Here is a 14,715-nt window from a genome sequence, read left to right as displayed (position 1 = left end):
TCCTATGGGTCTGGGATGGCCGTGTTTGATCTGCGGGTCGAGGGGGGGATTGAGGAGCGATCCAAGTTCAGAGTGGTCTTGTTTCTTAAGGAGGTGTGAGGGTGCGACGGGGGGAGTACTTGGGATGTTTGGAATACCGTAGGGGGCGGGGTGGTGTAGCCAGGGGTGTGGAGGCATCTTGTAGGTGTCGATCTGGATGGATACAATAGATACCCAGAAGTTAGAAAAGGTTTCAATTTTTCTGGCTGTTTCTGGGTAACTATTGGTGCAATCCTGGTAGAACCATCCAAGTTTTGCAAGAGGGATTTTCTTTTCATTCACTCAAGGTATTATGGGCATCGCTGGCTGGGTCAGCAGTTAGTGGCCATCCCTAATAGCTGCCTTCTTAAACCGTTGCAGTCCATGTGGTGTAGGTACACCCACAGTGCTCTTAGAGAGGGAATTCCAGGATTTTGACCCAGCGACAGTGAAGGAACGGCGATATATTTCCACGCCAGGACAGTGGGCGACTTGGAGGGAAACCTCGAGATGGTGTTGGTCCGCTGTATATCCTGCCTTTGTCCTTCTTTAGCATAACCCTCTGTACCTATCTCTCTCGACTGCTTGCTGAGTTTACCTATAATGCATCTCCTATACCGTTTGCTTCTCTATTCTGTCTCGTTGCATGTCCCATTCTCACTGCTCCCTGGGTAAAGACGTTTCTCCTGAATTCCCCATTGGATTTATTAGTGACTATTTTATATTGATGGCCTCGAGTTAGGTTCCGCTCCACAAGGGAAACTCTCTCTCTGAGTTTACGCTGTTAAAATTTTCATCATTTAAAAAAAAAATTTAGACTGCCCAATTATTTATTTTTTCCAATTAAGGGGCAATTTAGCGTGGCCAATCTACCTACCCTGCACATCTTTGGGTTGTGGGGGTGAGACCCACACAGACTTGGGGAGAATGTGCAAACTCCACACGGACAGTGACCCAGAGCTGGGATTGAATCCGAGTCCTCAGCACCGTGAGGCAGCAGTGCTAACCACTGCACCGCCCTGACGCCCGATTTCACGCAAAATGGCGATACTGTATATTAAAACAAACTTCATTACTAACACAACATTAAAATATCTTTAACGTCATACAAGAAAATAGCTTACAATTACCCCTTAAACAATGCTAATCAATACAGTGACACATTAACCCTTAACTGCTATCTTTATTCCCACTCAAACAACAGTTCCATTGCAGGTCAACATCCACTTTTAAATGCAGTTAGCAGACCCAGGCATGTTTGCCTCCGAGATGTTCTTTGAGACTGTTTTAAGAGATATCCTGTCATTCAATGCAGGATCTCTAGCAGAAGTCTTCAGAAACTATCTTCATGGTTCAACTTCCAGGAACCAATGGCACTGCTTGCTTTCATGCAAAATGCCTGGTATTCTAACTCCTCCCATTAGTTACATCATCTCACCAATCTGCAACACAATGTCTATAATTAACTAATCCACAGGGAGCCCTTTTAATCCAAACAAAAATCCATTTGGCCCAAACTTTTACGATGCTTTAATTACACCACTGGAATCCCAAAACTCTGAGTTGTCTTTCAAACCAGGATTTTAAAAAACATGACTGCAGCAGTCATACGCACTAACCCAGGCTGGTAACCCTTACTGCACCAAATTGATGGAACACAGTATAACTGAAATTCTTACGTTCATTACAGTCCTGAATAACAGACTTTAGATCTTCGGCCAGGCTTCGCAAGAAGAAATATTAATCTGCCGACATGGTCTAAACTGGGGTAATTTCTGCAATCATATACCCTGCAACCACAGGAGGCATTCATAGAGAATAGTAATGGAAAAATCAAAGTCTCGGAATCCATGATTTTCCCTCCAATCTGAGCGGCCAAAGAGTCCGGGGTCGAAGGCTCATGTTCAGCCTACACTTTTGACAGGATTGACACCGAACACAATTCCTCTCTGTTCAAACTTTCTCTGATACCATCGTTGATTGTCATAGCAGCCACCTCCAGGGGAGGAAGGAAGGCAAGAAGGAGGGATTCAGGAGGTAACAGCGAGTGGGGCGAGGGGACTGGGAAGGAGACACAGAACTGGACTTGAAACGTAACTGACATCCAACAATCACCAACCTTTGATTCAGCTTTTACTAAGTACAACCGTGTGGATGCTGAAACTAACTTACATTCATATGGCACCTTTCAAGAATGTTACCAAACACAATTAACATCGAATCACAGGAAGAGATCCGACAGGTGAGCAAAATCTTGGTCAGAGAGGGAGGTTCCATCAGGGCCATCCGAAAGTAGGAGGCAGCGAAGCAGAGAGGTTCGGGGAGCGAATTCCACCGCTTCGGTCCCAGATCACTGACGGTATGGCTGCCACTGGTGGAACAATTAAAATGAGGGATGCTCAAGGGGCCAGAATTAGACGGGTGCAAAGATCCTGGAGGGTGGTAGGAGTGGGTGAGGTTCCGTGGATGGAGGGAGGTGCAAGGCTTTGGAGGGATTTGGGAGGGGCAGTTGTGGACAGAAATCTAGACTCGTTGCAAAGCAGTCACGTGAATCAATGCACCAAATATTTATGATCGTTATGATCAGTCTTCCCTGTGTGTCAAGCTCTGAGGCCAGGCAAACTGATCCATCAGGACCACCCAAGCATTCCTAAAGTGTATAAGAGCAGTGCGTGTTAATAAGAGCGAGTGACAGGGTGACTCACAGCGTGCTATCATTCTCACTTCTCAGGATTTTCAGGATATCGACCTTCTTGGCTTTTCTCAGAGCTTGTACCAGTAATAGGAAATTCCTCGTGGCAGATGCTTTTGCCAGATTCTTGGGCTCCAGTTCTTTCCGTATGGTCTTCCAATATTCAACAAGCTGCCAAACAGAGAGAGAGAGAGAGAAAAACAAACTTAACCCTCTTTGGGCACAGGGTTATTCTGCCCATAATGCCGATCCATGGTCTAAAACGGTGCTAAGGCCCTCCTACTAACAAGATGAGCCAACGAGAGAGAGAACGGCGAGAGAGAGACAAAGAGGAAGGGCAGTTCCTCAAAATAACATCCGCCACCATCTCAATCAACTGGCAACTGATGTCCTCACTGGGAGAGCCTGTGAAGCTAAGATAGGACCCGTAAGCAGACAGGAAGCAGAGAGTGGAAATAAACACTTTTTCAGAGTGGCAGGCAGTGACTAGTGGGGTACCGCAGGGTTCAGTGCTGGGACCCCAGCTGTTCACAATATACATTAATGATTTGGACGAAGGAATTGCAATATCTCCAAATTTGCAGATGACACTAAGCTGGGTGGCAGTGTGCGCTGTGAGGAGGATGCAAAGAGACTGCAGGGTGACTAGACAGGCTGGCTGAGTGGGCAAATACTTGGCAAATGCAATATAATGTGGGTAAATGTGAGGTTGTCCACTTTGGTGGCAATAACAGGAAGGCAGATTATTATCCGAATGGTGGTAGTTTAGGAAACCAGGAAATGCAACAAGACCTGGGTGTGATGGTGGAACAGTCGCTGAAGGTTGGCATGTAGGTACAGCAGGCGGTGAGGGTTGGCATGCAGGTACAGCAGGCGGTGAGGAAAGCTAATGGCTTGCTGGCATTCATAGCGAGAGGATTTGAGTATGGGAGTAGGGATGACTTGCTGCAGTTATACAGGGCCTTGGTGAGGCCACACCTTGAGTTTTGTGGCAGTTTTAATCTCCTAGTTTGAGGAAGGGCATTCTTGCTATTGAGGGTGTCCAGCGAAGGTTCCCCAGACTAATTCCCGGGATGGCAGGACTGACATATGAAGAAAGACTGGATGGACTGGGCTTGTACTGACTGGAGTTTAGAAGAATGAGAGAGGATCTCATTGAAACATATAAAATCCTGATGGGACTGGACAGGCTAGATTCGGGAAGAATGTTCCAGATGTTAGTGCAGCACGGTGGCACAGTGGTTAGCACCGCTGCCTCACACCACCGAGGTCCCAGGTTCGATCCCGGCTCTGGGTCACTGTCCGTGTGGAGTTATTCTCCCCGTGTCTGCGTGGGTTTCACCCCCACAACCCAAAAATGTGCAGGGTGGGTGAATTGGCCGCGCTAAATTGCCCCTTAATTGGAAAAAATGAATTGTGTACTCTAAATTTATTTTTTAAAAAAGAATGTTCCGGATGTTGGGGATGTCCAGAGCTAGGGGTCACAGCCTAAGAATAAGGGGTAACCCATTCCGGACTGAGATGAGGAAGAACGTCGTCTCTCAGAGAGTTGTGAACTTGTGGAATTCTCTACCACACAAAGCTGTTGGGTCCAGTTCGTTGGGTCTATTCAAGAGGGAGCTGGACGTGGCCCTTGTGGCTAAAGGGATCAAGCGGGAGTGGGATACCGAATTTGCATGATCAGCTATGATCATATTGGATGGTGCGGCAGGCTCGAAGGGCCGAATGGCCTACGCCTGCCCCTACTTTCCATGTTTCTACGTTTCTAAACCTACGGTCAACATTGACACCCAGTCACCTGCAAGAAAAAAATCAGCTTGGATACAAGAGATTGTCGATGATGATTCTGTTCAAGATGCATCTAAATTGGAAACGCTTGTCGTTAACGCTGGAATTTTAAGGATGGGGAGTGATCCCGAGAGTCAGCACCTAACGTGCACCCAACATGCCAGCCAATCAGCATTCCAGTGTAAATTGTTGTTTACCCAATTACACTTTGGTCATTTCTGGCGATCTGCCCTGGGGGGGCAGAAGGCCAAAAGCCCAGGCAGCATGTCTCTCTCTGAGAAATATTCCTCAGGCCTAACTCAGTGCACCTTGGGCACCACTAAATTATGTTCCGAACATCACCAAAAAAGGCATTAAAACAGTCTGACTACCTACTGAAGGACAACCTTTGCTTTCTGCTTTGACGGCCCCAGGGATCAGAGAGATGGGCACATATTCGGGATTGACAGCGTTGATAACGCTGCTAATTTGTTCTGCTTGGATTGTTTTAGGCCCAGCCTTTGTCGAGAGAAACTCCAACTTCTGTCTGAAAGGTGAAAGAAAAAGAGTTTTAATTCAGCTTAATTCCATTCAGTTCTGATTGTGCAGTTTCACATAAAAACATGTCCAGTGCGTGACACCACCATGCTGCAATATTTGACGCAAATATTTATGTTTTTTCCTTATTTCAATGCGATAAGAAAAAGGCATAGAAATGACATTTGCGCTTATTTGCTGCAAGAGGTGGAATTGCAATGGTCAGATTTGTCTGTCTTTCTCAAGTTCCATCGCTTGATTGCACTTTGTAAAGCAGGCATTGTCAAACTCGGGGGCGCGACCCCCGAGTGGGTCGCGGGCGGGTGTCGGGAGGGTCACGGAGCCGCCATCGCAGCGCTCCCGATCGCGCAAATCTGCGCGCAACAGCCGCAGCAGCCGGCTGTTAATAACGGCAGCTGCAAGCGGCCTTCAAAATGGCCATGAACATGTAAAAGAAATGCGGCCACACTGCGTATGCATGCCAGATCATCGGCGCACATGTGCAAAACTATGCGCATACCCACCAATGATCGGACACGCAAGCGCAGTGCGGCCGCTTTTTTTAAAAATGGTCGCAGCTTTTTGTTTTACAAGTTCGGGGGGGGGGCGTTTATTCATTTATTTTATTCATTTTAATTTTTTTTTCATTTATTTTATTCATTTTATTTGTATTTGTTTTTACAAATTCGGGGGGGTTTTATTTGATAAAATTTTACAGGAAAAAGATTCAGAACTTTGGACAGATGGAGACTCCATACTTTCCGACACCGGAAGGCTTCACCTTCATCCAACAGGTTCCATTGGAGGAGCGAGTACGAGGGCCAAAGGGACCCAAAACCATTTCCTCCATTTTGTCAGCAGCAAACAAGGTAAGAGAAAATGGTGGGTTGCTCATGTCGGCCGGCGTGGGTCGTGCAGGTCGGCTGGCGTGGGTCGCGAAGGTCGGCCGGCGTGGGTCGCGAAGGTCGGCCGGCATGGGTCGTGCAGGTCGGCCAGCGTGGGTCGCAAAGGTCGGCCGGTGTGGGTCGCGAGGGTGGGCCGGCGTGGGTCCCGAAGGTCGGCCGGCGTGGGTCGCGAGGGTCGGCTGGTGTGGGTCGCGAAGGTCTGTTGCCGTGGGTCGCGAAGGTCGGCCGGCGTGGGTCGCGAAGGTCGGCCGGCGTGGGTCGTGCAGGTTGGCTGGTGTGGGTCGCGAAGGTCTGTTGCCGTGGGTCGCGAAGGTCGGCCGGCGTGGGTCGCGAAGGTCGGCCGGCGTGGGTCGTGCAGGTCGGCCGGCGTGGGTTGCAAAGGTCGTCCGGCATGGGTCGCGAAGGTCGGCTGGTGTGGGTCACGAAGGTCTGTTGCCGTGGGTCGCGAAGGTCGGCCGGCGTGGGTCGCGAAGGTCGGCCGGCGTGGGTCGTGCAGGTCGGCCGGCGTGGGTCGCAATGGTCGGCCGGTGTGGGTCGCGAGGGTGGGCCGGCGTGGGTCCCGAAGGTCGGCCGGCGTGGGTCGCGAAGGTCGGCTGGTGTGGGTCGCGAGGGTGGGCCGGCGTGGGTCGCAAAGGTTGGCCGGCGTGGGTCGCGAGGGTGGGCCGGCGTGGGTCGCGAAGGTCGGCCGGCTTGGGTCGCGAAGGTTTGTCGGCGTAGGTCGCGAAGGTCGGCTGACGTGGGTCACGAAGGTCGGCCGGCTTCGGTCGCGAAGGTCGGCTGGCATGGGTCGCGAAGGTCTGTGACGTGGGTCGCGAAGGTCGGCCAGTGTGGGTCGCGAAGGTCGGCCGACGTGGGTCGCGAAGGTTGGCTGGCGTGGGTCGCGAAGGTCGGCCGGCGTGGGTCGCGAAGGTCGGCCGGCTTGGGTCGCGAAGGTTGGCCGGTTGGTAAAAATGGGTCCCCGGAAGAAAAGTTTGAAAAACACTGTTGTAAAGTATATTAATTAACTCCGGCGCACATCTAACAATATCTTCTACATTACAACATTGACAACATTTCAAGAAGGATTTAATTGAAATGAAATGAAAATCGCTTATTGTCACGAGTAGGCTTCAATGAAGTTACTGTGAAAAGCCCCTAGTCGCCACATTCCGGCGCCTGTCCGGGGAGGCTGGTACGGGAATCGAACCGTGCTGCTGGCCTATTTTAAAAGCCAGCGATTTAGCCTGGTGAGCTAAACCAGCCCCTGTCAGGAAAGCAGCATTGGGATGTGAAAGGGGCTATATTAATGCAACTCTTTATGCCTTTATATCTGTTGCTTTTATCTCAATTCGCCTTGTCCACATTTTTTTTTAATAAACATTTTCTTGAGGTATTTCTTTGTCATTTTAACAGCAACAAAATCAATTTAACAGCTCCCCTCTCCTATCCATCCTCTGGAAACCACCCTATCCTGAATCCCCCTTAGCGGCAGGAATGGGAAGGTTGGTACCTGCCTCCACAGAAACTCCCGCACCTGCAGATATCGAAATTCATTTCCCCCCGACAATGCAAACTTCTCCTCCAGCGCCCTCATACTCGGGAAGCTTCCCTCTATAAACAAGTCCCCAATCCCCTTGTCCATATTTATCAACATTGTGAACTTACATTGATACAACTTTGGCCGCAAGGTCTTGCCGTAGATTGAGTGAGACCAGGTGATGTTCCTCAGACAGAACTGAATGAATGAGATTCTTTTCCAATAGGTAAATGCTAGCTGATGTGGATGTTGTATTGACTCCTAACACCTGGAAAATTCAATTCAGCATTAAAATACGACATACGATACATACGATACGATACAAAATGACAATACGACTTTTCAAGGAGACACATCCGGAGTGAGCAAATCCAGAGTGGGAAGTTGGTCTTTGGTAATTTGGTGCAGTGAAAGGTAAGTGGAAAATCTAATTTATTTATTTTTACTTTGAAATTGTAGTTGTATAAGTTTCCCTAAGGTTTAAGACATGGCAGGAGATCCCAGACCCATGTCATGCTCCTCGTGTGCGATGTGGGAGCTCAGGGACACGTCCACTGTCCCTGGCTCCTTCACGTGCAAGAAGTGTGTTCAGTTGCAGCTCCTGTTAGACCACTTGACGGCTCTGGAGCTGCGGATGGACTCACTTTGGAGCATCCGCGATGCTGAGGAGGTCGTGGATAGCGCGTTTAACAAGTTGGTCACACCGCAGGTGAAGCTTACTGAGGGAGATAGAAAATGGGTGACCAAAAAACAGAGCAAGAGTAGGAAGGCAGTGCAGGTGTCCCCTGCGGTCATCTCCCTGCAAAACAGATATACAGCTTTGGATACTGTTGAGGGAGATGGCTCACCAGGGGAAGGCAGCAGCAGCCAGGTTCATGGCACCGTGGCTGGCTCTGCTGCACAACAGGGCAGGAAGAAAAATGTCAGGGCTATAGTGATAGGGGACTCGATCATAAGGGGAATAGACAGGCAGTTCTGTGGACGCAATCGAGACTCCAGGATGGTATGTTGCCTCCCTGGTGCAAGGGTCAAGGATGTCTCGGAGCGGCTGCAGGACATTCTGGGGGGGGAGGGTGAACAGCCAGCTGTCGTGGTGCACATAGGCACCAACGATATAGGTAAAAAACGGGATGAGGTCCTACAAGCGGAATTCAGGGAGTTAGGAGATAAACTAAAAAGTAGGACCTCAAAGGTAGTAATCTCAGGATTGCTACCAGTGCCACGAGCTAATCAGAGTAGGAATGTCAGGATAGATAGGATGAATGCGTGGCTCGAGAGATGGTGCAAGAGGGAGGGATTCAAATTCCTGGGGCATTGGGACCGGTTCTGGGGGAGGAGGGACCAGTACAAACCGGACAGTCTGCACCTGGGCAGGACTGGAACCGATGTCCTAGGGGGGGTGTTTGCTAGAGCTGTTGGGGAGGGTTTAAACTAATGTGGCAGGGGGATGGGAACCGATGCAGGAAGTTGGAAGGTAGTAAAACAGGGACAGAAGCAAAAGGAAGAAAGGAGAAAAGTGCAAGGCAGAGAAGACATAGTCAAAATCAAAAAGGGCAACAGTACAAGGTACAGTGACTGAGGGGAGCTCAGTGAATAGGCCCAGTAATACTAAAAGGACTAAAACTGGAGATGTTAAGATTCAAAACAGAGGTACTTTACCTGAATGCTCGTAGTATTCGGAATAAAGTAAATGAGTTGATGGCACAAATCATCGTGAATAACTATGATTTAGTGGCCATTACTGAAACATGGTTAAAGGATGGTCACGACTGGGAGTTAAATATCCGAGGGTATCAAACTATTCGGAAGGACAGAGTGGATGATAAGGGAGGTGGTGTTGCTCTGTTATTTAAGGATGACATCCGGGCAATAGTAAGGGATGACATCGGTGCTATGGAGGATAAGGTTGAATCCATTTGGGTGGAAATCAGGAATAGTAAGGCGAAAAAGTCACTGATAGGAGTAGTCTATCGGCCACCAAATAGTAACGTTATGGGGGGCAGGCAATAAACAAAGAAATAACTGATGCATGTAGAAATGGTACAGCAGTTATCATGGGGGATTTAATCTACATGTCGATTGGTTTAACCAGGTCGGTCAAGGCAACCTTGAGGAGGAGTTTATAGAATGTATCCGCGATAGTTTCCTAGAACAGTATGTAATGGAACCTACAAGGGAACAAGCGGTCCGAGATCTTGTCCTGTGTAATGAGACAGGATTGATTCATGATCTCATAGTTAGGGATCCTCTCGGAAGGAGCGATCACAATATGGTGGAATTTAAAATACAGATGGAGGGTGAGAAAGTAAAATCAAATACTAGTGTTTTGTGTTTAAACAAAGGAGATTACAATGGGATGGGAGAAGAACTAGCTAAGGTAGACTGGGAGCAAAGACTTTATGGTGGAACAGTTGAGGAACAGTGGAGAACCTTCCAAACATTTTTTCACAGTGCTCAGCAAAGGTTTATACCAACAAAAAGGAAGGAAGGTAGAAAGAGGGAAAATCGACCATGGATATCTAAGGAAATAAGGGAGAGTATCAAATTGAAGGAAAAAGCATATAAAGTGGCAAAGATTGGTGGGAGACTAGAGGACTGGTAAATCTTTAGGGGGCAACAGAAAGTTACTAAAAAAGCTATAAAGAAGAGCAAGATAGAATATGAGAGTAAACTTGCTCAGAATATAAAAACAGACAGTAAAAGTTTTTACAAATATATAAAACAAAAAAGAGTGGCTAAGGTAAATATTGGTCCTTTAGAGGATGAGAAGGGAGTTTTAATAATGGGAGATGAGGAAATGGCTGAGGAACTGAACAGGTTTTTTGGGTCGGTCTTCACAGTGGAAGACACAAATAACATTTCAGTGACTGATAGAAATGAGGCTATGACAGGTGAGGACCTTGAGAGGATTGTTATCACTAAGGAGGTAGTGATGGGCAAGCTAATGGGGCTAAAGATAAACAAGTCTCCTGGCCCTGATGGAATGCATCCCAGAGTGCTAAAAGAAATGGCTAGGGAAATTGCAGATGCACTAATGATGATTTACCAAAATTCACTAGACTTTGGGGTGGTCCCGGTGGATTGGAAATTAGCAAACGTGACACCATTGTTTAAAAAAGGAGGTAGGCAGAGAGCAGGAAATTATAGGCCAGTGAGCTTAACTTCGGTAGTAGGGAAGATGCTGGAATCTATCATCGAGGAAGAAATAGCGAGGCATCTGGATAGAAACTGTCCCATTGGGCAGACGTAGCATGGGTTCATAAAGGGCAGGTCGTGCCTAACTAATTTAGTGGAATTTTTTGAGGACATTACCAGTGCGGTAGATAACGGGGAGCCAATGGATGTGGTATATCTGGATTTCCAGAAAGCCTTTGACAAGGTGCCACACAAAAGGTTGCTGCATAAGATAAAGATGCATGGCATTAAGGGTAAAGTAGTAGCATGGATAGAGGATTGGTTAATTAATAGAAAGCAAAGAGTGGGGATTAATGGGTGTTTCTCTGGTTGGCAATCAGCAGCTAGTGGTGTCCCTCAGGGATCTGTGTTGGGCCCACAATTGTTCACAATTTACATAGATGATATGGAGTTGGGGACCAAGGGCAATGTGTCCTATTTTGCAGATGGCACTAAGATGAGTGGTAAAGCGAAAAGTGCAGAGGATACTGGAAGTCTGCAGAGGGATTTGGATAGGTTAAGTGAATGGGCTAGGGTCTGGCAGATGGAATACAATGTTGACAAATGTAAGGTTATCCATTTTGGTTGGAATAACAGCAAACGGGATTATTATTTAAATGATAAAATATTAAAGCATGCCGCTGTGCAGAGAGACCTGGGTGTGCTAGTGCATGAGTCACAGAAAGTTGGTTTACAGGTGCAACAGGTGATTAAGAAGGCAAATGGAATTTTGTCCTTCATTGCTAGAGGGATGGAGTTTAAGACTAGGGAGGTTATATTGCAATTGTATAAGGTGTTAGTGAGGCCACACCTGGAGTATTGTGTTCAGTTTTGGTCTCCTTACTTGAGAAAGGACATACTGGCACTGGAGGGTGTGCAGAGGAGATTCACTAGGTTAATCCCAGAGCTGAAGGGGTTGGATTATGAGGAGAGGTTGAATAGACTGGGACTGTACTCGTTGGAATTTAGAAGGATGAGGGGGGATCTTATAGAAACATTTAAAATTATGAAGGGAATAGATAGGATAGATGTGGGCAGGTTGTTTCCACTGGCGGGTGAAAGCAGAACTAGGGGACATAGCCTCAAAATAAGGGGAAGTAGATTTAGGACTGAGTTTAGGAGGAACTTCTTCACCCAAAGGGTTGTGAATCTATAGAATTCCTTGCCCAGTGAAGCAGTTGAGGCTCATTCATTACATGTTTTTAAGGTAAAGATAGATAGTGTTTTGAAGAATAAAGGGATTAAGGGTTATGGTGTTTGGACCGGAAAGTGGAGCTGAGTCCACAAAAGATCAGCCATGATTGAATGGCGGAGCAGGCTCAAGGGGCCAGATGGCCTGCTCCTGCTCGTAGTTCATATGTTTCTTATGTTCTTATAGTGGGCCGGATCTCGAATAACGACGAGTCCGAATACAGGAGGGAGATAGAGAACCTAGTGGAGTGGTGTAACGACAACAATCTCTCCCTCAATGCCAGCAAAACTAAAGAGCTAGTCATTGACTTCAGGAAGCAAAGTACTGTACACATCTCTGTCAGCATCAACGGGGCCGAGGTGGAGATGGTTAGCAGTTTCAAATTCCTAGGGGTGCACATCACCAAAAACCTGTGCTGGTCCACTCACGTTGACGCTATCACCAAGAAAGCACAACACCACCCATACTTCCTCAGGAAACTAAGGAAATTCATCATGTCCACATTAACCCTTACCAACTTTTACAGATGCACCATAGAAAGCATCCTATCGGGCTGCATCACAGCCTGGTATGGCAACTGCTCGGCCCAGGACCGCAATAAACTTCAGAGTCGTGAATACCGCCCAGTCCATCACACGAACCTGCCTCCCACCCATGGACTCCATCTACACCTCCCGCTGCCGGGGGAAAGCGGGCAGCATAATCAAGGATCCCTCCCACCCGTCTTACTCACTTTTCCAACTTCTTCCATCGGGCAGGAGATGCAGAAGTCTGAGAACACGCACGATCAGACTCAAAAACAGCTTCTTCCCCACTGTCACCAGACTCCTAAATGACCCTCTTATTGACTGACCTCGTTAACACTACACCCTGTATGCTTCATCCGATGCCAATGCATATGTAGTTACATTGTTTTGCCCTATTATGTATTTTCTTGTATTTTCTTGAATTTTGTTTAATTCCTTTTTCTTCCCATGTACTGAATGATCTGTTGAGCTGCTTGCAGAAAAATACTTTTCACTGTACCTCGGTACACGTGACAATAAACAAATCCAATCCAATCCAATCCAAATAGATAGAGGAATAACACACAATCACTCTCCCTTCAGATTACTGTCAATGGTCCTCACGATCAATAGCTAACTGATGTTGTTCCTTCAAAGTCAATAATAATGTTTAACTGGAACTCAAGTGCTAATCAGAGCCAGAAAATAATATCATCTCCTTTACACACGCCCCTCCATTCACTGATGCCCACAAATGGTCCAGATTCTCCCAGATTTCTGAGTTACCAATTAACATAAATCACCAATTGTTGCCATTCATTTCCAGAACCAAACTCACCTCAATAATAGAGAAACCTCTAATCCAGTCAGCAAAATATACTCGTAGCTCCATCCACCAACCTCCACAAACACACACACATAGTCATGCAGACTATACACACAACACACAAACACTCTCACGTAAACACTCGCTCACACACGCACACAAAAAACACTGTCGCTCACACACATATAACTACTCTCGCTCACACACACATAATCACTCTCGCTCACACTTATTTAAAAAAGATTTTAAAAATAAATTTAGAGTACCCAATTATTGTTTTCCAATTAAGGGGCAATTTTAGCGTGGCCAATCCACCTACTCTGCACATCTTTGGGTTGTGGGGGTGAAATCCACGCAGGCACGGGGAGAATGTGCAAACTCCACACGGACAGTGACCCAGAGCCAGGATCGAACCCGGGTCCTCGGCGCCATAGGCATTAGTGCCACCGTTCTGCCCTACACACACATAAACACGTTCGCTCACACACATAAAGACACTCGCTTACACACACACACACATAAATACTCTCGCTCACCCACACACACAAACAGCACAGCGGTTAGCACTGTTACTTCACAGCTCCAGGGTCCCAGGTCCGATTCCCGACTTGGGTCACTGTCTGTGCGGAGTCTGCACGTTCTCCCCGTGTCTGCGTGGGTTTCCTCCGGGTGCTCCGGTTTCCTCCCACAAGTCCCCAAAGACGTGCTGTTGGATGAATTGGACATTCTGAATTCTCCCTCTGTGTACCCGAACAGGCGCCGGAGTGTGGTGACTAGGGGCTTTTCACAATAACTTCATTGCAGTGTTAATGTAAGCCTACTTGTGACAATAAAGATTATTATTATTATTACACACATAAATGGGCAGCACGGTAGCATTGTGAAGCACAATTGCTTCACAGCTCCAGGGTCCCAGGTTCATCCACTGCCTGTATCACCTCGTCAAAGAACTCAGTTACATTTGACAGACATGACCTGCCCTTCACAAAGCCATGTTGACTGTCTAATATTAATTTATTTTTCTCTAAGTGTATATTTACCTCATCCCGTTTATTGGCAGTGGATGCTCCGGTTTTCTCCCACAGTCCAAAGATGTGCAGGTTAGGTGGATTGACCATGATAAATTGCCCTTAGTGTCCAAAATTGCCCTTAGTGTTGGGTGGGGTTACTGGGTTATGGGGATAGGGTGGAGATGTTGACCTTGGGTAGGGTGCTCTTTTCAAGAGCCGGTGCAGACTCGATGGGCCAAATGGCCTCCTTCTGCACTGTGAATTCTATGGTAAATTCTATGGTAAATACTCTCTCACACACACACACACACACACATATACACTTTCCCTCACACACACACATAAACACTCACTCACACACGCATAAAACCTCACACACACATATAAACGGGATGAGGTACATACAGTAGTCCCCCGTTATACCGCGCTCCGCAATACCGCGGTTCGCGATATACCGCGGGGGGGCTTATGGACCCCAACTGTCAGTTGTGTCAATTTCAGCGGCCGGCTGATTATTTCAGTGAGAGCAGCTTCCCTCTCTGGATCAAAGTGAGCCGGCCGCTGAAATTGAC

The 14,715-nt window shown here is 47.4% G+C and overlaps 1 protein-coding gene across 1 annotated transcript in view; it reads right to left on the bottom strand.

Annotated features, from left to right (window-relative positions):
- LOC119963775 (microsomal triglyceride transfer protein large subunit-like) overlaps positions 1–14,715 on the bottom strand; it is a 73,292-nt gene that overhangs the window by 27,036 nt on the left and 31,541 nt on the right. Inside the window, 3 exon segments of the mRNA XM_038793061.1 lie at positions 2,724–2,881; positions 4,874–5,024; positions 7,564–7,703. Of these exon segments, the coding sequence (XP_038648989.1) occupies positions 2,724–2,881; positions 4,874–5,024; positions 7,564–7,703 (449 nt within the window).

Source organism: Scyliorhinus canicula, chromosome 3 (genome assembly GCF_902713615.1).
Source record: "Scyliorhinus canicula chromosome 3, sScyCan1.1, whole genome shotgun sequence".
In the NCBI taxonomy this organism is placed as follows: Eukaryota; Metazoa; Chordata; class Chondrichthyes; order Carcharhiniformes; family Scyliorhinidae; genus Scyliorhinus; species Scyliorhinus canicula.
The sequence above is the reverse complement of the archived record's forward strand: the minus strand, read 5'-3'. Positions and strand labels throughout refer to the sequence as shown.